Source organism: Corvus cornix, chromosome 4 (assembly GCF_000738735.6).
Source record: "Corvus cornix cornix isolate S_Up_H32 chromosome 4, ASM73873v5, whole genome shotgun sequence".
NCBI lineage: Eukaryota > Metazoa > Chordata > Aves > Passeriformes > Corvidae > Corvus > Corvus cornix.
In genome coordinates, this window is record NC_046334.1 from 11,615,796 (window position 1) to 11,642,861 (window position 27,066).

The window sequence follows — 27,066 nt, forward strand, 5'->3', positions numbered from 1 at the left end:
ATGTCTTAATTCCTTGTATTAACGAGTCTCTTTTTGATGTTTCTTTTATAATAATGCTTTGGCATATCCATAACTAAATTGAGCATCTTAACTCTTAATTTCACTTCCCCCTCCCCTTTCCCTAAGTCAATACAAACATCACAGTAATATCACCATCATTGAAACTGCAACTACACTTTACTGCTAAGGTAAATGGTTTACGTTCCAGGAACATCAGTAATTTCTGCCCTAACAGTGTTTAAGGCTATTGGTTATCATCTTCAAAGTCAGCAAAAGAAAGGGATAAGCTTAAAAGGAGATGAGAAATTAATGTCGTAACTTCAGAATTTCTAGACCATAACAAAAAGGACGAAATGATGGTATCATTTTAATTAACTGTGATATAGTTAATCTGAATAGCCCCTTCACCAAGATCCCTCATGGGGAAATGGATCCAGCCAGATGCTAGATGGCAGCCATTTTGTAAGGAAAGCACAATTTGAACAAAAAATGTATTCTTAACAGGGAAAGAGTCAATAAGTGGAACGAAAAATGTGCAGTTAAACCGATATTTTACAAACATGAATATAAATACCTCATGCTTTTTGCAAACTAGATACAGCTTAAAACAATTAAGCGCTGCTGCTAGCTTTGTAAATGTGAATTAAAAGCAAACCCAGATCACTGAAGTAAAACCACTGCAAAACCAGGGGCTTTTGGTCTATAAAGGATAATCTGGGGTGGGGTGGGGGGGAAGTACTCCTTTGAAATTAAACCAAATGGTAAATTTTTACTTTAACAGAAAAAAAGTGGTATTTATATGGCTTAAAATGGCTTAACAAAACTGGGAGGGGGCAGAGGGGATGGAAATAGAATTCAATTATATTGCAATATCTAGTACATCTAGTTCAGATTAGGTGCACAATGTCAAATCATAATACAAGTTAACTCAATGAGTTGTTGGTCTAGGTTTTCAACCCCATTTCAAGAGTTTTGTTACTTCAATGCTGCTTCTTCCATGGAAAAGATTCTCTCACTAAAAAGGCAAAGGAGAGGACATATTCTCTTGACTTGTGTTGAAAATTCAGGAGTGTGTTTTCTAAACAGCTGAGTTTACCTCTGAATAAAATTGACCCATTCTTGCTTTTAAATACAAGAGCAGAATCTTTCTTTGAGAACTCCAAAACTGCAAATGAGAAATGCTACACAGCAGACATTTACCTAAAGCTTGTAAAACATATTTTCTCCATGGAAAAACAATTACTTGCTAAAGACAAGAAAATTATGCAATTAAGACCCCATAAAAATGTATTTTTCTGCAGATACTGAGGTACTTCCTGAGCTCATTAAAAAGTTTCTTGTCATCAAAGTTTAAAATGCTCATGCTAGAAGTATCTCAAATGTACATGAACAAAATTTAATCTTAATAATTCTATTATTTCAGGACAACAACTTAAAGTCAAGACTGTCTGAAGGAGATCTTCTATCACTTGACTTTCAACAATGAAGGCAATCCTGTGTTTCAAAGAAATCTGCATTATTTCTGACATGTTATTCTAGCTCAATGTTAACACTAGAGATGACTAAAGAATCTAAAACTGAGAAGGGGAAAAAGTTAAGACAGATCCACACTGATATGTAGCAGCATGTTTTGGTTTTGTTCAACTCACCTGCTGCCATCTAGAACACACCAACAGGCTGAGAGCCAAAAAGATGTAAAGCTGAAGTCAGAAACACTTTGCAAATAAACTATGGTAGGTACTAAAGGCTACATTGCCCAGTGTAAAATAAAAACCAAAACAGCGAGTGATGGAAAGTATTTAGGAATATAAATCAGTTAATATAAAATAAAAAACCCAGAATTAACCCTGCATATTAGATTATTAAGACTAAAAACATACCTTCACATGGCAGAAAGATCTCATAGATATCAAGCCTCTCAAATATGCTAAATAAATAAAAACAAAAAAACACCCACCACTCCAGAACTCCACCAGTTACAGTTCAGACTTTTGTTAATGCACTTCTGGCTCTTCCTTTTCCTCAAGTTCTATCATTTCAGAGTATTTCATGCCCTTCATAGTTTGACATCTCCAACATCAGTAGCATGACATGGATAGTGTATGATCTAGCTGCTATCTTACAATAAACTGCACGGTATTCTAGACATTGCCAGTAATTTAAGATTTAGTCATGATTTTGCATTCACTGACTGGGTGACTGTATTTCTGATGGTTGTCACTATATATATACATACATACACTATATATTCTTATTAGAAAAATACATGTGTTCGTTAAGAGGAGATCAAGCAGACTAATTTATTTTCCTTCAATGAGATAACTGCTTGTCTAGACAAAGGAAATGCAGTAGCTCTTATCTTCTGAACTTCAACAAAGCACTTGATATAGCGCCTTTTCAAAAATTCTTACTGAGTTGGAAAGGAATTAGCAAGATTAACAGAATGGCTAATCAGGAAATGGAGGGCTGAAACAGTAAGGAGATTTCCTTGAGATTTAGTGGCAGGGATAATTTTATTTCAGATTTTCACTGAATGCTACAGCAAAAGTTGCAGAAGCTTTATAATGAAATTTAAAAGGCAAAATCTGTAACAAGTAAAACCGCAGTGGGCTACAGAAGGAATTACGTATGGAAGATATGAGTAACAGAAATAGAAATGTATTAAGTACAAGGCAATGCATTCAATAGTAACAACCAGCACTTCCTCTATGCACTGGAAGCATGTTAGTTCAGAAAACACGGTGGCAGAAAGACTTAGGTGTATCAGGAATAAGCAGGCTTAGTAGCAGGAACAAGCAGCTTTTTAAAAAAATACAATTATGCTTTTCAGATACAACCGGAAAGCTATTTCCTGTTTATCAGCAATACTGTGTACACTTGCCATTCACACTCAAGGAACAGGATTAAGGATGCTGGTAAGAATGGAGAATGAATTTAGGTAAGAAAACTGAAATTGTTGAAATTTATTTAGCTTCAAAATACAACAGCTATGTTATATTTTAGTATAACATCCTAAAAGGAGGTATGACTTTTAAATAAATGTGATGGTGCATTAGCATCAAAGGAAAGAGAGATATTTAGAGCAATGTTCCTCAGACTTTAAAACTAGGGCTGTTGGAGTTTGGAGAAGGGCAATGGGCCTTCCAATTTAATGTTCTCACTTATATTTCATAGAATCATGGAACGTTTTGAGTTGAAAGGCACTCGAAAAATATCTCATTCCAACCCTCCCTGCCATGGGCAGGGACACTTTCCACAAGACCAGGTTGCTCAAACCCCCATCCAACCTGACCTTGAACACCTCCAGGGATGGGGAATCCACAGCTTCTCTAGGCAATCTATTTCAGTGTCTCACCACCTTCACAAGGAAGAATTTATTCCTAATATCTAATTTAACCTGCTGTCTTTCAGTGTGAAGCCATTCCTCCTTGTCCTATCATTCCATGCCCTTGTAAAAAGTCCCTTTCCGTCTCTCTTGTAGGCACCCCTGGAAGGTGCTATAAGGTTACCCCGGAGCCACATCAGCCCAACCCCCAACTCTCTCAGCCTGTCTCCATAGGATAGGTGCTCCAGCCCTCTCATCATCTCCATGACCTCCTCTAGACTCACTCCAACAGGTCCATGTCCTTCCTGTGCTGGACCCCCAGAGCTGGAGGCAGCCGTGCAGGTGGGGTCTCACCAGAGAGGAGCAGAGGGTCAGAATCCCCTCCCTCCCCTGCTGCCCACAGGGCTTTGGATGAGCCCAGGACACATTTGGCTCTCTGGGCTGAGTGCCCATGGCTGTGTCATGTCCAACCTCTCCTCCACCAGCACCCCCAAGTCCTTCTGGGCAGGACTGTTCTCAGTCCATTCTCCACCCAGCCCTGGATTTGCTTGGGATTGCCCTGACCCATGTGTACAAAAAAGACATTCTTAGCACCCATTGATAAAATCGATAAAAGTCACTGTCTGGAGCATGAATAATACCAAAATCATTTAAACAATAGATTCCCTTATGACTCAGCATAATTCTTTCTCTTTCAGAAAAAGATTAATTTTCAACTTAACTAAATGCTGCCCTCTAAAAGACCATATCTTTGAATGTAATTGAAAAATTGCAAATTCCCTTTGAGCTGTATTCCTCCTGAATTCTTTTGGGCACTCCATGACTGCTCCTATGCTTGCATTGCCCTGAGAACTATGACTACTATTCTGGACCAGAGCAGAGATACTCAGCTATGAAGCTGGCATCGTTTTTAACCAGCTGGCCTGTGTACACCCAGTATTCAGTGGGACAGGTTCACAGAACTCCAAATTCCGGTTTTGTCCTGAGGTGCATAAATGAGTATGACCATTGTCCTTCTTAACATAGTTATAGCATTGTTGTGCTAATTACATACATCCATATAAGCACAGGATCAGTATTTTAGCCCCCACACAACTTTCCTCATTCTTCCTTCTTAGCCTATTCTCCCAAATTACTCCAAATGAACAATAAAAACCCCAAATAACCCCCAAACCAATAACAAAAACCCCCACAAAAGTAACCTGCTCAAGAAACTCTTCCAAACAAAACCATCATGCTCAAGCACCTAAAAACAACTATTTTAAAAATTAATTTTAAAAATATTCATTATGACATATATTCACATTGTCAGAATAAGAGGTGTCTGTATCAAAATCTTCATCAACTTCAGCCTTAAATCATTACATATTTAGCCTGAAGCCAATTTCTTTGCCAAAAAAAACCCCAAGAGAAGAGGAATTTAAAAAGGACTTGCTGACAGAGCTGAAATTTCCTAAATGTATTCTCATTGCTGTATTAAACACTTAATTTCCTTTCCAGTGGTCCTCTATAAAAAAGATTTAGAAGCAAAGGATCACAGCATTCATAGACCTTCTTGTGACTTGAAGAACAGGAGTAATGAAGACATATTTGTATCTCAGTTTAAGAGTTTTACTGCCAAGTTTTTCACTAAAAAACAAGGATGGAGATTGAAGCAAAATTTATTATTTTTCTTTATTCCTTTTATTTATTAAAATTCCATTTTGTTGCATGTAAGACAAAATTACATTGTAGTAACCATCTGTGTGTTCAAGTACAAAGAAAGGTAAACAGAACTTTACAACAACTGAGACTTACTCAGTTTACCAACAGAAAGGTGAGGGAAACTGCATTAGTAATCTTTTGGAATTCAGTCCAAACTGTTTCAGTGGAAACTCTTCTGCTGAATTACCACCTCATTACAGTTATGGTACCTTTTCTTCTGAAAAATGTTTATCTCAATGCCATGTTCCTGGTCGTCTATAAACCTGCCAGACATGGGTTTCCAGGTTCTACGTTCCAAAGACACTCCTGCTCCTACCTGATCTTCAGTCCCCAGAGCTTTTGTCTCATTGTACGGATACCTGCTACAACTGCATTAAAACCTGGGTTCCTTCTCCCCTTTTTTTTTAGAGCTTTTCAATCCTATAACTGAATTTCTTCAACTCAGTTGAGTAGAATAATCACCAAGATAAGGACTGGACACAGACGCATCTCTTCCCCAGTCTGCCCAAAGAATCCCTGAAAACATGTACCACTATGTAAGCCCAGTATTTCCCCCAGCCCCCATCTGATTGTAGGAGAGGGCTCCCCCTTTTCCCACTAAAGACAACTTATAGGCGCAGGTCTGAGGAGTGATCTGATGGCCAGGAATGTGTTTCATCCAGACCCCTGAAATTAACTCTTGGAAAGGTACTTGGTCTTCCTCTTTAGTTTACGGAGCATATTGCTTTGTGCAAATAGGCTGACCTCTGTATTCTAACAGAGATGCTCTGGTGGACACCACTCTGGAGAAATTAGGGTCACATCTTTCAAATGTACATGGAGTCTGAAAAAGGTGCTGACAGATTTCTTCAAGCAGCTTTAAGAGTGCCTGAGGAAGTACATGGGACTGGAAAAAAAAAGTACCTCAAATAGCTAAAAAATGGGAAATTGGATGCCTAACTTGATTCAAATCCATAGAGCAGCCCACTGACATCTTCACGTGTATAAGTATCTCCAGTCTGAATACCTTTATAAAATCAACCCATAAGCCTTAACATACTCTTCAGCTACAGCAGAAGTTCTAACATGAAGAAAAAAGGAAAAACATTGAAAATTCATGTTTCATTCTTAAAAAGCATCTTAGACAAACCACTACCATTCCGGACTACCACTAGACAAACCACTACTGTTTTTCTCCAGCCCAGTGTATAAGTTATGATTTCCCCAAAGACTACTACAGCATGTAAGTAGTAACATCTACAGTCTAAGTAGGTTACTTGCATTCTCTGTCTATTAAGGGAATAACTTTGTCATGTGGGATAAACTGCCTTTTTTTCTTTGCACTGATGTAGTAGATCTATGCTAAAAGGCAAAAAGTAAGGAATAGTGACATGCAACAGAGCCTGTCAGAAATTACATAAATCTAATTCTAAAGGTGAATGAATATTACATAAGAATCAACTATCTTTGCAGCAGCCAACTGAATGAAAAATATTCAGTGAAATTTATGCCAAAAATTTCTCTTTTTTGTTCAAGGGTGTTGTGCTTTAACAGACAAACAAACCAGGTAGGACCATGGAACAGAGGCTGTCACGAATCATAAAGCCATTGAAAAGAAACTGTTATTTTTTAAGGCACTTTTCAGAAATCTACAAGTTTGACAGCAGAGTAAATAAAGCTGACTAAAATCCTTTAGTGAAGTTTTTAGCTCCTTTGTCAAGCCTTTACAGCAGCTGCTTCTGCACCACCAACCTCCAGCCGTGCTGGTTGCCCCAGTGCAAGCTGCAAACAGGGACAAACAGGGCCCCTCCAGCACCAGAGGGTGCTGGGGAGGCCACGGCAAGACAAGTTTGATTCACTGTTGGACTGACTCTCCAAGTTTCTGGAACTGAAAGATGGGAACTCCAACAGCAAGCACCATGAGCAACACCAAAAGCTCATAGCAAAGTTAACAATTTCCATGAAGATCAGTGAGGCATCCATTCTTCCTTTTTCTCTTTGCTTTTTTCAACAAATTCCCTTTCAGTTCCAAATAAGGACAGACTGATGAAGAACCCCATTATTTCTGAAAATACTGAATTCAAATACAAGTTCTAGAGATGTAATTGGGTAAATTTTCATGTACATTTACTGTAAAGAAAATTTTCATTAGAAAGAAATTTTCAGAGTTAAATTACACCCAATGTTCAATTTGAACATTTCAAAAATACTAACATCTCCTGGGGAGGAAATGCAGCTTGTACAAACACACTGCAAACATCATTTTCAGTCATAAAAGCTTCTGCAATTAATATTATCTGTAAGACTGCCAGAAGAGTTCAGTCATACACAATGTCATCGTTCATTCTTGCAGCATTTTACTTCAACATATCCTTGTTCATGGTGAGGGTTTAGTCCTGAAATGGAGGTCTGGATCCTTGTGCTCCAGCCCTGCTCTTCATTCAAACCCACCTATCTAAAGCCTCCCCGTAGCTGCAGTAAGTTATGACTTCAGCTCTTACCTTCCAGAGGTGTGTAGTGTTGCTGCCACTTAGTCAAACCATTGTTAACTCCTCAGATGAGTACATTTAATTTAATTTGAAGTCTCTCTCTTTCCATATAGAAATGACATCCCACAGGACAGGAGGCTCTATTTCCCTGGCACAATACTGCTTTTATTTTAAAAATAGAGGGTTATGCATGCAGATTTCTTCAGATTAATAGGGCAATCACTATCCTTATCTGCACAAATATTTTTTCAGGAAATAAATTTCTCTGAGTTACTATTAAGTATGAAAATATTGTGAACAGTAACATTTTTACAGAACCCTCAGAAGAGAGAAGCAGGAGCACTCAGTACATGTTGCAAACAACTCTGTGTTTGAAGTGATACCACCAGAGAAATACTGCAGTCACTCATCACCTCCACTTTCAGACACAGACATTAGAGAAAAGGATTGGTTAACAGAACTCATACGTTTCCAGCTCTGAAGCTAACCAAATGTAACAATACAAGCCCTACTTCCTTTAAATTCCTTCCCTAAAAATTGAAGGGTTAAGGAGAGACAGTGAACTTGATTAGCAGTAAGAAGGACCACACAGATTCAGAAAGAGGAGAAAAAAAAATCAAAGCCCAAACAAAAAAGTAAATGAAGATACCTGATACTGTAGCCTACAATCCAGCTTTTTTCTTTAAACATCCTGAAGAAACTGTACCTCAAAAAGTAGCACCTTTTCTAAAACTGCATGACTCTAAATACAGGTTAAAAAGTTCCTCCTGCATAAATAGGAGCTGCTCCATTAATATGTAGCAGATCTTCAATGCTATTCACAATTTCAGTGCAGACTGTTTTCATCTTCTGTAGGACTTTGTTAATATTGACTCTAGAAACAGCACACAGAAAAAACGCAGAGCACTAAACAGCACACGCTGCTCTGGGGTACAAACTCCAATCTTTCCACCTAGCTTAGAAAATAAACCACATATATGTGATCTCCTTACTGATCTGAAAACCGGGAGAAGGAGTAAGAGATTAAAATGAAACGACTTAAACTGCCTTCCAAAAATGGATGTAGAAACCTTCATGTAAATACATGCACCTTTCACAATTTCAGCCCTGTCTCCTGCAAATGCTATCGTTGCTCAGACACTAACCTATATTCAAGGCTGCAAGCAGCACCCCGCCCGCAGACTCTTGCCACCTCAAGCTCCAGGAATTATGCCACGTGGAAATTTTGACTCATCCAGCCAGCTAGACCTAGCAAGTTTAAAGCACCATCAGGCCAAGGATCTTACTAGAAGCAATCTCTTTTCCCCCTAAAAGCATCCCCCAATCAAACAAAACAAAACCTAATTCAAGGGAAATCAAACACACCACGTGAACATTCTTGGAATTTTATTCCAAATATTTAAAGGCTGCTTTGTCTAATATCACCTTTTAAAACAGTTTAAATTTCATGGAAGATAAGAAAAAGAAAACAGTTTAGAAATTTGAGCCAAACCAAATGCCCCCCTTAATTCACTGTTCTTCAGGAAAGTGAGGTGTTATTAGAGGTGAATGGCCTTACGGTAACAGCTTAGACTAATTTAAGAGTAAGTGATTATCTGCTTAAAATAACTGCTAATAATAATGCAGTATTATTACATTAGTTTAATAGTAATGACAATGTTTCCTTCTTTGGAAAAGGCAACTTAAATATTTCATTGAAAAATTAAATTACTTTAATAAAATATTGAAGGCTTTTTCTCATATTTTTCAGGACTAATCCTGAACAAGACATGAATACATCATATAAATGAGAAACCACAAATAAAGTGAAATAAAGTACTTGAAATTACTATTTTGGTGTAGGCATGCAAACTAGACACAATTTGATATTCTCTGAACATGTTTTTAAGATATTAAGAAATACACTTGCAAAACTCATCATATTGTATTTGGTAGTAGTGTCAGCATACACTGGTTGCATTTTTCAAGGATAATGAGACATATGCTTTACTTGCAGCTGCTTTAGTTAGTAATGCTGTAAGTTCAATGTTTATAGAGTTTGAAACTGAATTTTTTTCCCTAACCTCAGCATCACAAAAAATTTATACCTGATGTTACAATATTGGCAACTGTAGAAGCCAATGACAATAACACCTTCACTTAATCTCCTATGCCTTAGGCCCAGAAAACAAGAGTGAGCAGATATACTGTACAGTCACGTGAACTGCAGGTATACGATGTAATTACATGAACTTTGGATTTGCAAAGCAATTGTAGGGGAACCTGTGGTCTCTTTCATTTAACCTGAGCTTTGTACTTACCTCACACAACGCTTGAGTCTTTGCAATTTTAATATTTTAACTAAATCTGTATTTTTCACTACCAACTCAAAAGCAAAGATGTGTCATCTTAAGGCTCTGCAGTATTGATGGTTATCTCTTCAGTAACTCCCTCCAATTCTTTATATATGTCATTACTCTTTCCGACAACAAATACCAAAGGAATTAGGACTGGAAGCCCATTTTGGAGATCCAGCTCTATTTGTAGGCAAACAAATCCAGCTTTAATTGAATGCAAACCTGAAACAGAATGGTGTGGGCTATTTAACTTAACGTAACAAAGCTTCAACATATCTTCTAATTTAACCCCTTTCTCTCTGAATATGAATCTCCCTAGTACTTTTTTCCTATCACATCCCTACCAATTATTTCACTTGGCCAGCTGCTCCCCATCCCCCACTCATCAGTTGCCCTAATCAAATTTCAGCAGCCATGGAACAGAACAGCAAAAAAAGTGTTTAGTGTGGTGTGACATCTAAGAGAGCTATGATGGGCCTACTTTGCTAGGCACTATTATATTGGTCCTCTAGATTACATCTAGACCCTTAAGATTTTTCCTAGCATCTGCCTTCCGCTCTGCACTTTGTGTTGGGATGTTGGCCAGACACTCACCACGTTTCTCCTCCCAGGTTTCAAGGTCTGGGTATCTGTAGAGGAGGACTACAGGATGTTACAGCAAAGCATATCTTCTCCCCAGTCCAGAAGTTGCCTTAGAAGCTAATTTTCAACATAAAGTTTGCTTAATTCCAGGTTAAACCCTTGTCCTCTCATCACTTGGTTGGGAAAGAGGTAAACATCTACGCACTCCTAAACTACATGCGCTTACTTTTACCGTTTCTTATTTAGAAATCATAACAACTGCTGAAACCATCTGAAAATACATATTTGCTTTTCTTTATAGAATAAAGAAAATACACTATAGACTATAAAATAGAGCTTTGCTTTTTATCTGTAATAAAGCTATGCATTTTGTTAAAAATGTAAAATTTTTTCCCAGTCTCTAGACACACATTAAACAAGTTGCTATCATTATATAAAAGTACTTATTGAATCTGGTTTCAGATAGTGCAATCTCAGTTATGGAAAGTGTCAAGCAATCAAGATACAAAATACCTAGTCTTAAACAGACAGGGCCTACAGTGCTGAATTCCCAAAGTCAGAACCAACCACTTTGATTTTAATTGACTGTGAAGTGTGATGCTGTACAGGTTAACTTACAGCATCTCAATAAACTGTTACAGATGACAGCCACTCACTAAAGAAGCAAAGAATTTATTGCCTGTTCCATTTTTAATAATTCAAAGACCTAATCAAAAGAAATGTCTGAGTTATGCAACCTCGTAAGATTCACTGTGATTGTATCACAGACGCAAATATAGTAAATACAAATTTCCTGACAATTTCTGTTAAAGAGGAGATTGACAATCCATAATATTTTATATTACTTGAGCTAGATGTTCAGATCGTAAGAGGGATGAATTACTTTGTCTAAATAACCTGAACTTGCAGGTTTCTCCTCTGTAAAGAACTTATATTCACTAGTAGTTCAACAGATACATGCATACAGATTGGATGCAATTTGTCTTAACTAAAATTTGCTGTAAAGTTTTTGAACCTTGATAGTGTGCCCCTGCCAAACCGTTTTTAGATATTTTTACCAGAGCCCTCAGAGTGGGACTAGGCTGGGATTACCCTCATCGGCTTCACCTGGCCTTTCCACCTTCAACTGCAGCACATCGGCCCCAAGAGGGTTTTTAAGCTCCAGACTGAAGGCTCGAGGGGAGAGGTGGGATAGGTTTATATTTGCTCCCTATCCTTTGCTGTCTTATTGTTTGTATTTCCTGGGCTAACTTGGCTGGTGATTACTGGATGGGTTTTGTTGCTGTCATCATCTCGACTCTGTTTGCCTGGATCAGGAGCCCCACCTGTTAGAGTCCTCAGGAATTCAAGGACTGAAAAGTAAACTGTGCTAAATTGGAAAAGAATTGGGAAAGAAGAAGCTGCAAAACTGAATACCAAGACAGCAAGGAATAGATAAAAAAGGACTGTGCTGCACTAGATTAAAACCAATCATGTTATCAGAAAAGTGTGTGTGGAGCTCATGGACAGAATAGAGAAACCAATCAAACAATGTGAGATCTCATGCACAGCAGCTGTAAAATGTATAAGTAGTGTATTACGTATAAGTAAGTAAAATGCATGAGTACTGTGTTATGTTGTAAAAAGTGTAAGTAAGAAAATGTATAAGTAGAGTGATATGTATAAGTAGTATAAGATAAGCAAGTGAAATGTATAAGTAGGTAGAATGTATAAGTAAGCAAAGTGTATAAGTAAGGTATTATATCAAAGTTGTGAGATATGTGAACACGGGTATTTTAAACAATAAGGTGTTTCTGCGTAATCGTATTGATTCGTTGATCAGAAGGCATGAGTTCCCACAAAAAGTGGAAAAAAAAATTCAGGTAACTCTAGGAGAAGCTTCATCTACGAGTTTCAGAAACATTAAATAAACAGCATGGTCCATCCCAAGCATGTAAAACAGGCTGCACACCTAGCAGGGAAACCAGGCTGCAAATCTGGAAAAAAATGAACTGGCAGGAAAGGGGGGAAAACAAACCAAAACCAAGGCAAATAATGCATTGCATTTTCAAACTACATAACATCCCTTCACTTCTGGTTACTGTCTCTTCAACTCCTTCAAGGATTTTGGAGAACGATATTTTAAATGCTAAGAATGCAAGTATCCTATTCCTGTGGAGTTTAACGCAACTGGAGCCAACAGGCTTTTTGTTTTCATACTGAATGTACTGCTGATTATGAGGTTTCATGTGTCTGAAAACAGACATGAAAACTTTAAACCCTGTGGTCCTTCCTACAGGAGCTTTTTCCAGGGGCCAGTGAGCTACTGCCTGAGGAACATTAAAAAAGGAGCAGAGAAAAGGAATCCACCCCTCCCCTCCTGTCAAATACTCTGTACAGGGCTAATTCTAAGTCCAGACAGATATATTCACCAGGAGAGGATTACTAACCGATAATGTCAAGGTTGTTTTAATGGGCAATGAAACTTCAGACATGAATCTCACAGAGTATTGTGTGTACACAGGAAAAGTCTCTCAGGAAGCCTCTCAATGAAATTGGGTATATGTGCCTATACTTTAATTTATACTGCAAGGACAGTCTTTCTTCTGTCATACCCAAGCCTGAAAGCCATTTGGACCCAGTTAATTATTCAGAAACTTCCTTGTCTCACAGGGGTGATGTTATTTCAGAACAGGGTAGCAATAATTGGGCAGTAACTGTGCAGAGCTTCCACATCCAGAGATAATTTCTTTAGCAAGAGCCTTGCAATTACTTCTCTTTGAAAAGCTGCCAAGTTATTCCCCAGGATCAGAGGCAGTGAGAATCTACAACTACAACAAATCAAGGACCTCCATGTTCGATTTCACTGAGGCAGTGGTGTGTCAAAATCCAAGCCTTCCAAGCATCTCAAAAACATACTAACTGCTGCCTTCTACAGGAAAAAAATCACATTTGTCCCTCATGATTCATATTTTCTGTTCAGAAGCAAACAACCCTGTCTGAAGGGTTCTCAGCAGGGAAATGGTTTCCTCCCAATGCAAACTCACTGATCTGCATTTTAAGACAAAACATATCTGCATACAACTGCTTATAGTAGAGATGCTGTTGAAATCAAAGGAATTAGCTTGTATCTCTCAATGCACTTCTAATACACCCAGTAAAACTGCTGAAGAGTAAAGTAGGGAAAACAAAACAGAAGAGCTGTGATTCAATGCTGCCTCAGCTGCTGCTCCCAAATTTTGGTGGAAGTAGTAGAGAAAAACTTCCAAGACTGTTATACCTGCACAATTTTGTGTAATAGACCCAGACTTCTACTCCACAGCGATCCTGTGATTTTCTTTCTTTCATTAAAAATACAGTGACAAATGCTCACAGTCTTACCTTAGAAACAAAAACCTGAGCAATGTAAACAACCATACGTAACAGTGAGACACATGAAGTAAGAAGACTTCAGCCTCCACCAGAAAGGGTTATCAAGTCAGACTAACGCAATACATACACACTCAAAACTTCCTTTTGTCTCACAAGAATACATATGCTAGAAATGGTGCTAATGTGCTCCTTTACTATTCCTGATGTGTATGGCAATGTCTGCTTATCAACTTGCAGACAAAATGCATTTCTCTATTTCCTCTCCAGTGAGAGCCCTCTGAATTTCACTTGAAGGTGGCTTAGGTGTTTTGTAGTCAAAGCTGACAGAACAGTCTTTGCTAATTTTCATCTTTGTTTTTTGCTCTGAGGTATCTTGATAGCTCTATGAGCCATTACATTGGTTATGCCTTAAATGCTGTGCCTCACTGAAATATGCTGAAGGCTGCAGGGAAAGCTGGGTAGAAAGATCCAGTAAAATAGAAAGTCATACTGTTCCCTACTCTGAACTGGAGGGGGGAAAAAAAAGAAGAAAAGAAAAATTAAATCTTATTAAAGTGGTTTGGATAGTTGTGACTTTCAGCTTTTTCATTTCACATTAGTGAGACTGCATATATGGCAGAGGATTTAAGGATGATAAGACTGCAAGAATAAACATCAACAGCTGCATGGTACCATAAAAGTCTTCAACTATTCTTGCTTTAAAAATACCGTGATTGTAATGAAAAGAACTTGGCAGGGGGGGAAATAAAATGCACTAAATTCACACCACTGCAAAACGGTGAAAAAAATCCCACCAAAAAGACTAAACAGAAACAAAACTAATGTCACTGTGCCAGTGAGTCCTTGGTTATAATCCACAATCTCATCAATAAGTAATAAATTCAAGGTCAGAGAAGTCAGTTTACTCCTCAGTGAAAGGACATGTCAGATACCACATAGTGCCATAACATTACAAAGCAGCTGATGCTCTGTTCAATGCAGTAACTGCTTTGTACACTGAAACCTTGGGCCTACAGTTGTTGCTGTTAATAATGTTCATTCACTTTTTATGCTATTGAGATTTTGAGAGAACCAAATGCACTAAATTTTGACCCCGCTACAGACTGCATTTGTCCTTTGTTCTCCTGGCTTTCTGACTATCACTATGCAAGCTGCAAACAGATCCTTAAAGAAAATGTATGCTAGAAGGCAGGGATTTTTGCCCTCCCCTTGTGATCACACAATCCGTGGTGAACAGGACAAAACAAAGAACAGATCAAAACAAAATCATCATTTCTGGCATGAAGAAAGCCAAGCATGGAGAATTTCAGCCACATGGGAATTTGTTTCTGTAAAATACTGCATAATGATTACATAAAGAGGCTTTGATTACTGTAAAATTCAATGATACATGCATTTCTAACAGCACTGGAAATCCTAAATGATTACACAAGCCTTTCATGTTTATTCATCAAATATTTAAAATACCATATAATACAAAACATTCAACTACCTTACTCTGAGAGCAATTTACTATGGTCTTCTAGCAAAAACTTGCTCAAGAAGATAAAGTCTCACGTTACATCCAATGCATGTGTTTCTAATGTAATTTTTAATAGAATTATTTGCTCAGCTTTAGTTTATAAGTACAAAGTTTCAAATGTAGGCATCTACTGGTGCAAACATGGACATAAGTGGAAAAGGCACTTTTTGAGACACATGGTAGAGAAAAAAAAAATCTGTTCTAACACACTGAATTTGCTGTTTCCAGTTTCACAGAACCCACACCCCAAAACTTCAAAAGAAAAATCTGTTTTCAACCTCTGAGTGCCTGCTTTCATAACACAAAAGCAAGAGCAGACTTTCCACTGCTCCAAACACCTTTCTTTTCATATTTTCAATCCTTATTGGATACTTTGTTCTGTTTTACATCAATCTCTACAAAGGGTGTAATCTACAAATGTCTACAAACCCTTCAGAAGGAATAAGCAAGGGAGAGGTGGTGGGGTAGCCCTGTGTGTTAGGGAGGGTTCTGATTGTCTAGAGCTTAATGATGGTGACAATAGGGTTAAGTGTTTACAGGAAAGGATCGGGGGAAGGGCAACAAGACAGATAGACCACCCAACCAGGATGAAGAGGTGGACAAAATGTTGGGAGAAGTCGCACTATCAGTAGTTCTTTTTCTTGTGGTGGGACTTCAGCTTAACAGATATCTGCAGGAAATTGAACCCAGCAGAGATGAAAGGGTCCAGGACATTCCTGGTGTGTGAGAAAGAGGCATTCCTGATGAGTGAGCAAACCAGGGAGGGCACCTCATGGGACCTGCTTTTTGTGAACAGAGGAGGACTGGTGGGTTATGCGATGGTTGGGGCTGCCTTGGGTACAGTGATCACAAAATGATAAGTTTTCAAGTCTCAGAAAAGGAAAGAGAGTCAGCAGAACAGTGAGCTTGAACTTTCAGAGGGCAAGATTTGGCCTGTTTAGGAATGTGGTTACCAGAGTCCCTTGGGTAGCAGTCCTCAAGGGCAAAGGAGTCCAGGAAGGCTGGACAGTCATGATAAAATCTTAAAGACACAGGAGCAGGCCATCCCAACGTGCCAAGAGACCTGCTGATGGGGACGAAGTCTGGCCGGGATAAACAGCAAGCTTTTGCTGGAGCTCAGGGAGAAGAAGAGAGTTCGTAGCCCTTCGATGAAAGGGAAGGCAACACAGGAGGACTACAAGGATTCCATATAGGTTATGCATGGAGAAAATTAGAAAGACCAAAGGCCACCTGGAACCTCATCTGGCATCTGCCATAAAAGACAATAAAAAATGTCTCTATAAATACATTAGCAATGAAAAGAGGGCTAAGGAGAACCTCATCTTTTATTGGATGCAGAGGCACTTAAGAGACAATGCATGAGGAAAAGACTGACATACTTAATGTCTTCTTTGCCCCAAACTTTAATAGCAAGACCAGCTGTTATCTGGGTACTCAGGCCCCTGAGTTGGAAGAACTGATCATTCACCTGACAATAAATACAAAATTACCAATAAGAACAAACAAATCTTATCCTTGGAGTGACTCAAACATTTCCACGTTGCTGCATTTAGCTGAAGGAAATCCTTCACCCCTGCAATGCCTGGGCTGCAGTACCATGAGGGCTGCAGTACCTGGCCTGCCTGCAGCACCAGCCATCCCTCCTGAGGAGCAGCTCCTCCAGTGCCTTGTCCAGGGGATGTCAGCATCAAAGGCACTGGGAGGGAAAGCAGATCAACCCTCCGAAACGACAGAAGCATATTCTACAACTTAAGGTCATGTTGTCACAGTCAGGTTGCTCCACACTGACTACAGAAACACTGTGCCATGCTGTTTCCTCTATCCACTGCAGCATGCAGATTTCAGAGGAAAATATCCCAGCCTTCCATACAGGCATGTGCCCCTTGAACACTAAAAGTCATCATTTGAAATGACAGGGCAGTGCAAAAGCCACCTTGGATTTGTTTGACTGTTCTGTTGTGCTCTGTGCTGGTCCAGTGAGGGGCAGAGCAATGAAGGATATATGAGAATGATATATTTGCAAGCCTTTAAGACAGTGCTACAGAGACTACAACAATCACGCCTATGTTACTGAAATCCCTAGCTGGTTAAAATAAAATCTACAGGAAAATGTTATCATTTACTAATTAGTTCCTCTCTTTCTAATCAATCTTCAAGGAAACCCTTTACACTTTTAGAGAACACAATTGGTCTCATTGCTAGGTAGTTTTACAAATCCTTTCCCAAATGTCATCTCTTAGAACAAACCTTTGCCTGATGTGAGGCAGCAGTAGCATTTGTTTGGCAGAGTAGGTAGAAAAAAAAAGAAAATGGAAAATTAACAAACAGTAGGTTACAATTTTCCCTGAAGATACAGCAATAAGGAGGAGTTTGCCTCAATAAGAAAAGGAAAAAAGTTACAAAAGGGTAGGAGAAAAAGTAGTAGATAGTTTCAAAGGTTTCAAAGGATAATTCAAAGATTTTTGCAAAGCCAAATCCTCCCACTGAATTTTCGAGAGCAAGGCACAAAGAGCAGTAAGGCTACAAATGGACTTTAAGTCTGTACCTGTAACTTTACCAGTCTTGACACTTATCCTCAATTTTCTTACAGATACACTAAGATATATGAAACCTTTTTGTACCCTCAGCCACTTCAAAGAAAGGTTTTATATCAATATAAACCCAAAGGAAGGTCAGCAGTTTGAATTTCCTTTTATGTATCCAAGACTTTTAAAAAATACAGAGAAAGACTGACAATAATACTTTAGGTGGATTCCACATGCAGGTGCCTGGAAGAATCAAAAAAACATTCCTCTTCCCCTCAATATCCTAATAATGATGTTTAGTAAGAACATCTAATCTGATGCAAAAGGAAAACTAAATCTATCATCAAGTATATATTAAAAGAAAAAAACAGATTATTTTGAAGAGAAACGTGAACATCTAAAGCTTTATTGCAAGTATTTCTGTGGATAGGACTGCAGTACTCTACAGTACTGCTCTATTAAGAAGAATGAGATAATAAGAGTTTCTAATTTAAGGCAATATTTCTCTGCAAATCCTGCAGAGATGGCAGTGGACAGAACTGAGAAAGGGAAGACTTAAGTGGGTTTTTCTTTAAACAAAGTATAGGACCTTCAACATTGCTTCAGTTTTTGAAGAGAAACTGCTTCAGTATTTTTAGCACTCACTGGAGTGCGGGACTGAATGCACTCTGGTGCAGGCAGAGAGCAGGAAGGCAAGGTATGAGATTCCACATTTATCTCTGCTAATGCATTTCACACACTGCTCTGCAGCACTCCTAATCTTCCAGCCCTGAGTCTCTTCAGCAGCCATGGAAAAGCACTGAAGACCAAACTTCGTGATGGTGGTGGTGTGATAGGGATCAATGCCCGTGAGGGAACACAGAATGCTGTTGCTTCAGATTGGGCTTCACAGCTCAACTCAAAATGCCTCTGTTGTGATGGACAGTCTTCATTTTCCACTCACCCCAGTGGGATTCAGTTTTAACAGGGACACTTGCAAAATCAAAAAACACACAAGGGAAAACCTCTTGCAAAATTTCATTCCTAGTGAACAAGTTTAATAGAAGATTCAAGCCTCAAGAGTTGAAAGACATGTAATTTAAAGCCTAAGTAATCTAAAATTGCCACTTTACAACATATCATGGTGTTATAAATAAAATATGTAATTCGTGCTATTATATATAAAACTGAAATATAATTAGACCCTACAGAGACCGAGTTTCTAAATCCCTGCACCAGCCTGGCTGAGAGAAAAATTTCACAACACTAAAAGTATTTCTTTCACAATAAGTGAGGATTCCACCTAGGTGGGGTTGGATCTTATCACCGGGACATTTGCACCATGATGACTTGATCACCACAGTCTGATATCTACATTGCATCTGATAAGGAATCGGACATTCCAGGAACTAAGAATAACTATTCCAGGAACCAGAGATGGCCCATCCATCAGCAGAAATGGCCCACTCATCACCCAGGATGGACAATTCATCAGACCCAGGAAAGGCTTTGTGCGGCCCACTCCGGGACAAGAAAACTTCATGAATACGAGAAGAATAGAATTAATTCGGACTCTACCCAAAAACTGTATAAGAAGGAACCAGCCAAAGCAGCAGTCGTGAACTTGGGAGGTCTGGTGTGATAGAGATCAGATCTATGCGTGTTCACCCAGCTCCGACCCCGGGCTCGGTGCTGTTTTTCTCGATCGTGGCATTTGAAACCGATATTTCAGTCGCATAATAAATGTCATTTCTTTATTAATTTTGATTCGGCAATTTTGTTTATATTAATGGGAACCATATCCAAAACTGAACTTCTAGCCCCACTACTTCTAAAGTTATCAAATTAATCTAATTTTATTCTCAGTGATTGAGATGAAATTTGGGAAGTGAAAAAAGGGAGACCAGACTGTCAAATGTGTTATATTTCAACAACCTTCTAGACATCCTGTTTCTCCTTGCTCTCAGGAGACAACATTAGAGTGGCTGTGTGTAACTTTCAGCATCACACACAAATTCCAGTAGTGATATCCATCCAAAGGAGATTATCTTTGAAGGGGTGATGCAAAGAAAAGTTCTGAGCAGGTATAGAAAGTTGCTCCTGTCCTCTGCTCCCACCACTTGTCCATGCGTGGATGAAAGAGGCAGCCCAACTTCACTGCATGTGAAGTTCAGAACTCTTGCTGCAGGACACACATATTCCAAACACAGAGCAAAGACTGCTGCCTTCCAGATTAGTCACTAGGACTCCTCACAATGTAACACAAAATCATCAGCTTTGTATTTTCTGTGGCTCTGTCATGTGGCAGTGGTACCTGACTTGTGCTATGCAGTATTTTCCCAGAGAATGCACCCGGCTTCAGCTCTAAAACTTGCTAGACCAAACTGGGCTAACCTGCATGCCTATAAGAACAGCATGCTCGTGTAAAAGTAAGACAGAGGTGATTTTTGAACAGTTTACGAGCATATCATTCTGATCTTATTGGACAATGACAAAGAACAGGTACAGCCCCAGCCAACAAAACCCAAACTTTCTAAAATCCTAAAGACAGTGTAGCTCAAGCCAAGGGAACGTAAATTTGCTCATGGCAATATGGGAAGAAAAATCTTTGTGATGTAGAAACAGATGTCACTCTACATTTTTCATAATGTGGCATTACGCACCGATCTGTATGCATGGTTTCACTGGATACATTTAAATGATATTTCATAAACGTTCCAAATACTCTATTCTAAGTTGTCCTGGGTTGCATTGTATTCCATTACCATCCTCATGAGCTGTTGAAATCAGGTGGGGCAGTGTTTCCTTGCCTCCTCCCCCCAGACTATCTTTCTGTTAATGGCCCATCATTGTCCTGCTGCATGACTCAGAGATAACTCCCTCCAGACTATCTTCTGTTAATGAGCCTTATCAACACTTGGCCTCATGACTCATTACCCCATTGTGAGATGCTCCACCCAGAGGGAGGAACCAAGCATCCCATCATGGATATAATCTGAGACTCTGAACACCAGAGACAACCCTTTCCACTGGATTTCCAGAGGACAGGAGCTACACAGCCACCACTGGACCTTCTGAGGAAGAGCAGACCCCTTTACTACAGGATCACCACTTCAGAGGACTGCAGCCACCATTCTACCAGACTGCTACCACCACCCTGCCTAATAGGGACTCAGGTTGTATCTTGACTCTGTCAGTTTGAACCAGTGTTTTCTTTTACTTTTTTTCCTTTTCTTTAATTTCCGTTAAATTGTTATTCTGACTTGGTGCCTCCCACTGGTTTGTTTTCAAACTAGTACATAATTGTATCAAAGTAAACTGAGTACACCACAGTCTTTCTTTAAAGTTTCTATTTACATGAAAACTTACAGTAACTAATCTCTTAGAAAGACTAGTCAAAACAAACAAAAACCTCAGTATTATTACATTAAAAAGCTCAATTACAGAAAGTCTGACACAGCCAAGATATAATTATGATCAACATCAGACAGAGATGCATAAAAAGTGAAAAGTGCAGTCAGAACATAGTACAGTGAATGTGATCCCAGCTGCACAGTATTTCAATATAATTAACCCACACTTCTTACATAATATAAGTTAAGTTACAGGCAAGAGTGAAGTAACTATCTGCTTTCTGGTATGGGAATACTAGCATTGAAAGGTTATTTTCAACACTTTTTTAAAAGAGCAGGCCAAAAATAAATTCTGGTTGTTTGTCAGTGAGGAGAATCCTCATTCACTTTAATATTATGACCTGTGTGCACAAACCAAGAAGTATTTAGTTATTTTTGTATTAGAGTAAAAAACCAGCAGGTTTGAAAATCAGAGTTAATTCTCTTGTATAGATAGAGTCAGGTTTAGGCAAAACCCAAGAAAACACTTTACCCTGTGATGTACTTGCTGCCCTTTCGCCACCTTCTCTACAGTCTTCTATTTGTGGCAGTAAAATCCTACTGAGTTTAATTAATGCACAGAATTCACTTCTTATAGCTGCACTTTAATTACAAGAGAAATAAGAAAAGGTAAAGTATATATTTGTGACAAGGGATATTAGCTACTTTGAGCTTATTAAACAAGGCAAGCAGTGTCACAGCCCTGATGCTGATGGGAATTATTACTGTAGCACAATTTCTGTGAAATATCTCACAGTCAAATCCAAGGTTTATTTCTGCCATAAATACCCAATTATTTGAGCTAGTGTCTGCCCTGAAAGCTCAGCCTAGAAGAGCAGAGCATACCTAGCAGGCCTGAATTCCCCTCCACCCCCAAGTGGATTACCTGTCTGTTTGGAGGAATGGTGGGACTCTGTTTGGCAGCCATAAGCTGTGGCAGCACTTTCTGAAGAACAAGAAAGTCAGCTTTACTGTAGACTGGAGAATCAGAACTGTGACACCACAGCACTTGGAGCACTTTTACTACCAAATGGACACATCCCATTTCTTGGGTTGTGAAGCAAGCATAGAAGTCAGTGCTGGTGCAGCTATGCTGGTAATGGTATCAAATTATAGCTCATTTAAACCTGACTTTTATGAATCTACATAAACATCCAGACTTGAAAAAAAAGTCACCCAAACTAATAGCAAGTGTGATGGCTTCTACTTAATTACAGGTAAGAAAGTCAAGTTTTAGCATCACTGATATTTTAGTATGTAAACAGAAGTGCAAATATTGCCACAAATGAAGTTGCAACCAGGGTAGACTGGGTCATTCATATATGCTGCAGCCCACCTTGATTTAAATCTCAACTCTTTAATTTTTTCTTACCTACATCCAGCTTTAAAAAGGCTGAGTAGTAAAAAATGCTAAATGTGTGTAAACCAGAGATGGGATTAGTATTTTCCCCTACAAAAAGATACTACAGCCTATAGATCTAGAATGTTTCACATAGGAACAATGTAAATTCTATGACAAAAGACAAAGGTATTCTCTCATGATTTACAAGCTACGTCAATGGGATTCCTTGGGAGAGACTCTAGTCCTGTACTACACTTGTAAGGAACAGTTACAAAAAGTTCTTACGGGTTTGTAAAAAGCTTATCAAATTGTATTAATTCTCTAGGGTAGATCTTCTCCTGCATAAATGGCAGTAGAGAAGCCTGCAGCTAGAAAAGCAGTAGCACAGGAAACAGTACTATGGATCCAGTCCACTTTTATCACTTACAGATAGGATATTATTTTCTAACATTTGTGAGTCAGAATGAAACTGGAAGGGAAGGACAAAGTCCAACTCCATTCACTCAATTCCTGTTACCATTCCACAGGTGACAACTCTATTGAATAAACAGTAGATCCCATTTTAAGCCCCTGCAGCCTAATCCATTACCAAATTTAAAATATATACATTTTGAAAATGCATGTACGTGCCCCTTCCCCAGTTATTCTTAAATAGAGAAGAAATCCAGACTCTACGCCTAAAATATTCCACACTTTTCTGTGAAAGAGCACAGTGAGGGGACAGAACCAACAAGCTGGCTCACAAAGGTTGAACATTTAAACAAATAGATCAATAATTTTCCACCTGAAAAAAATTATGAGTTCTCTAAAATAGAACTTTACTTTTGTAAGCTGTTCAAAGACAGTCTCAAGCTTTGAATTATGCCTTTTATTTCCTTCTTATGGATAATGAACACATATACAGTCAGGACATAAGCTTGCACTTGCTTTAATCATGGTGGGTGCCAACAACAGATATGTAAAGAGCAATTCAGCTAATGAAATACAGGTGTCATGGGCAATTCTTGATGCCCAAGAGAAAACTATCAGCTGGACTCCAACTGCCACAGAAGAAAAATACATATCTCCCATAGGTCCTATGATGACATCTACCTCTGTAAGTCTTAGATCACCTGGAGCACATAAAATAGCACTCAAGCTCTGTATTTGGCAGTTAAATCACTCAGATTGTCCCACTGACCTCACATATCAGTTAAAATGAGTAACTTTCCAAGGATAAAAAGCTGACTCTGTATCCAAGAATGTACAACACCAGAACCCCAAATGATTCACCTTTAGCAGTGGCACTGTAGAGCTTAGACTGCTACAAATCAATAATGGAAGCAGCGACAGAAAAGCTGCAGGTATCACCACACAAGAGATTAAAATAAAATATGAGTAGCTCACTCCCAGGTGACACGCTCTACTGTCATTCTGGTTTGTGCATATAAGTAAAATATTATCAGAAACATATTTCTGAAAAATTATTCACAGTGGTGCTATCTCAGTCTATTCCATGTGTTCTCTGCCCTTAAAAAGCATGCCAGAGCAATCTTTTATTTGCCAGGAATACCTGTGCTGATTCATGTAACCAGCAAAAAAGCCAATAGCAAAGTGCCCATTTTGAGTACATGGTTCTCTTTCTCTCTTCTCTAATATATCAACAGATAAAGTAGATTTTAGGCACAAGAGAACAAGAAAACCAATTTTACATCAACCCATTTCCCCAGTTTGCTAATGCGAGCTGAAGAACAACACAGCAAGAAACTTATTCCTCAGTAAGATCTGTGCAAGAAATGAAGCAAAGCACTTACCGTGTCTTGGGATTTATCCTTGACATCATAGACTGTTAGTTTTATTTTAGTTTCCTCATAGATGGGGTATTCCGGTGGGAAGGTCACACCAGTCAAAAACAGTGGATCTTTTGTACCCTGTGCAACATGAGTAAACATTCGGTAAGGTAACAGCTGTGCAATGTGTGGGATGTCGGTATGGAGGTACAGAAACCCAAAAGGTGTCAGCTGTCTACAGCAGAGAGATGGGAACAGCTCAGTATTATTACCCAATCAATGAGAAAAACAAACAACTTTAAAAACAAAAAACTTTATCAGGAAAACTAAAAACAAACAAGCAAAAACCAAACAAAACCACAACTTCCTGGAAACTTTTTTAACTGGAAAGGATATGAAGTGCTTCTGAGAGCCTAGCAACATGTTTTTAAACATCTCAGCCAGTGTCAGGTTCTGGAATACAACCTGTAGTAACCAAACCCTTTCTTACTCCCATGACGCTTTCTGAAAGTACCACAATTTCATCTTAATTTAAATGAATGTCGCAGTTTGACACTGGTTACGCACCAGCACCACGATTACATTCAACATACAATCTTCACTTAAAGTAGCAAAACTAAAGATTTAACTTCCACACACATACAAAAAAGAGCAATCTTCATTAAGTCACAATAATAAGCACATAGAAATGCTAGGAAGACTCTCGGTATTGCATTAAGGATATTGATTTGTGGAGGGGGGATTGAAATACTCCTCTTTAGGCAGTACTGAAATAAAATAACATTCCTGTGCTTTGAAACATTATGATTATACCTAAAAGCTGTACACAGAGGTAACTGTATCATAGCAAAAGATATACAATTAAATGAATCATACAAAATGTTGCTTATAATTTCTTAATGTTTAATTATACTTAATTTCCTAAGATTACCAGGCATGTATCCTTAAATTTTCTATTAAGTGAAAAAAAGGATTGTGCATGACAAAGGTAATTTATCTTAAAGAAATAACTTTCTGTGCACCTGCCTTCCCCTCACCAAAGCTTGACTACAAAGCTGAGAACCTTGACAAAACAAATTCAGGAATTTATTGAGGTCTAGGACATTGTGTTAGGAAATGCATCAACTTCTATTAAAAAAAAAATATATAGTTATCTATTCATCTTTTGCACGACATCATTCCAGACAGTCTGCAATGAAGCATCCTGATCAGATACAAGATATTTGAATTAAGCAGTTTCAGGATGGTTGAGGGCTGAAACCATAATAATTTAATTAGTAGTTGGTTGTAAGTAATCACACAAAGAGCTCGTGAAATATTCTCATTGTATTTAACAGTTAAAACAAGCCTCTGATGAAATTGTGTGTGTGTTTACAATGAGACTTCCCTGCTCTTAATGAGTCTCTCCAGTAAGTTAAGTAAGTTACACCTACATTGCTCACTCTTCATTTTCTCTGAACCATTTTTGCTGTTTCTGACACCGATGCTTACAGGGCAAAGTGAGGACTAGCAAAGCAGCCTCAGACAACTTTTGTTGTAATGTATGATGCAAGTTATTAATTATGTTACATAAAGTCACAGACATTACGTACACACATTCTTTTTCCAAATTATAGACACAGGGTAGTATTTTTCAAATTGCAAAAGCATCAACTCTCTAATGGAAAAAATAGAGCAAGAAGCAAATAGGATGACACACCACATAATACACGTATGTTTTTCTGCAATTTAAAAACACCTTCCAAACTTGCTGTACTCTTAATTCAGCTTTATTTTGTATTGCCTTGTCCCTTCATGAGAGCAACCATTCCCTGTTTCATTCTGAACTTATGTCTGGAGAACTGGAATATTCTTCATGCCTCTACTTGGAACAACAGAGCTTTCATGAAAAGCCAAGTTAATTTCTGTTTATCCTGGTTAAATGCCAAGAACTACAGCACACTTAGGTATGCTTTACTAACTGCCAGAGTGTGCTTGTCTTACCCAAGACTATGCACTAACTTGTTTTATTCCTCATTCACTTTCTAAGGAAGAAATGAGCGATACATTAATCAACATGTTAATTGAATAAGAAAGACTCTCACCTCCACGATTTCAGTGCTTGAATACCGCGTCAAAATGTGCTCTGCTGGATGCACCACTGAGACTTGGATAAACGTATTTAGCTTCCGATCACGGGTAGCAGCCACTAGATCCTTGCATGCTGGAGACAGTACAAAATAAAATACTCAAAAGCAAACTCTGGGAAAATGCTGTCACAGGCACAGGACAAAGCAGACCATGCTCCGGCTCCAGATTAAATCTCCGGAGACAAGTCGATTTAACAGAGGAAGTCCCTTGGAAGTAACCTACAGAAATAGGAAGTCACATGCTGCAGAACTGAGCTGAGATCTCGTTTCCACTAAAAATACTTGCAGCTTCTGCAAAGCTCCCTGTCAGAGGCTCATCAGCTCCAGTCCACAAGCGTGCGTGCGCATACACGCACACTTACACACGCTGCAATAGTAGTTAATTTTACATAAGCACTCATTTAATTTGCCCACAAAATCTCTCTTAGCAGCCTTATTGGATCCTTTCTTGTCTGACAATTTTCCCAGTTACATGACCGTTTCAAACACGTTCTAAACCAGCTAATTGCTATCAGTAGTTAGGTTGGCTTATAGAGCTTGTTACAACTTGTGAACTTAGCAGAACTAGTTTTCAGGTATATATCTACATAACTAAAAGCAGACAGCAACATAACCAATTCTTTCATCAGTGATTGGTATATA

The 27,066-nt window shown here is 38.6% G+C and overlaps 1 protein-coding gene across 11 annotated transcripts in view; it reads right to left on the bottom strand.

Annotated features, from left to right (window-relative positions):
• INPP4B (inositol polyphosphate-4-phosphatase type II B) overlaps window positions 1-27,066 on the bottom strand; it is a 312,737-nt gene that overhangs the window by 148,511 nt on the left and 137,160 nt on the right. For 9 of the 11 annotated variants that reach the window (XM_039550506.1, XM_039550504.1, XM_039550503.1 and 6 more), the window contains 2 exons: window positions 26,380-26,498; window positions 24,320-24,436 (listed from right to left, as the gene is read on the bottom strand). The exons of 1 other annotated variant lie outside the window; for it this stretch is intronic. In XM_039550506.1, the coding sequence (XP_039406440.1) occupies window positions 24,320-24,436; window positions 26,380-26,498 (236 nt within the window). Of the gene's footprint in view, window positions 1-24,319; window positions 24,437-26,379; window positions 26,523-27,066 lie in introns of those variants that run through there. One more of the 11 variants, XM_039550513.1, reaches the window with a different exon arrangement.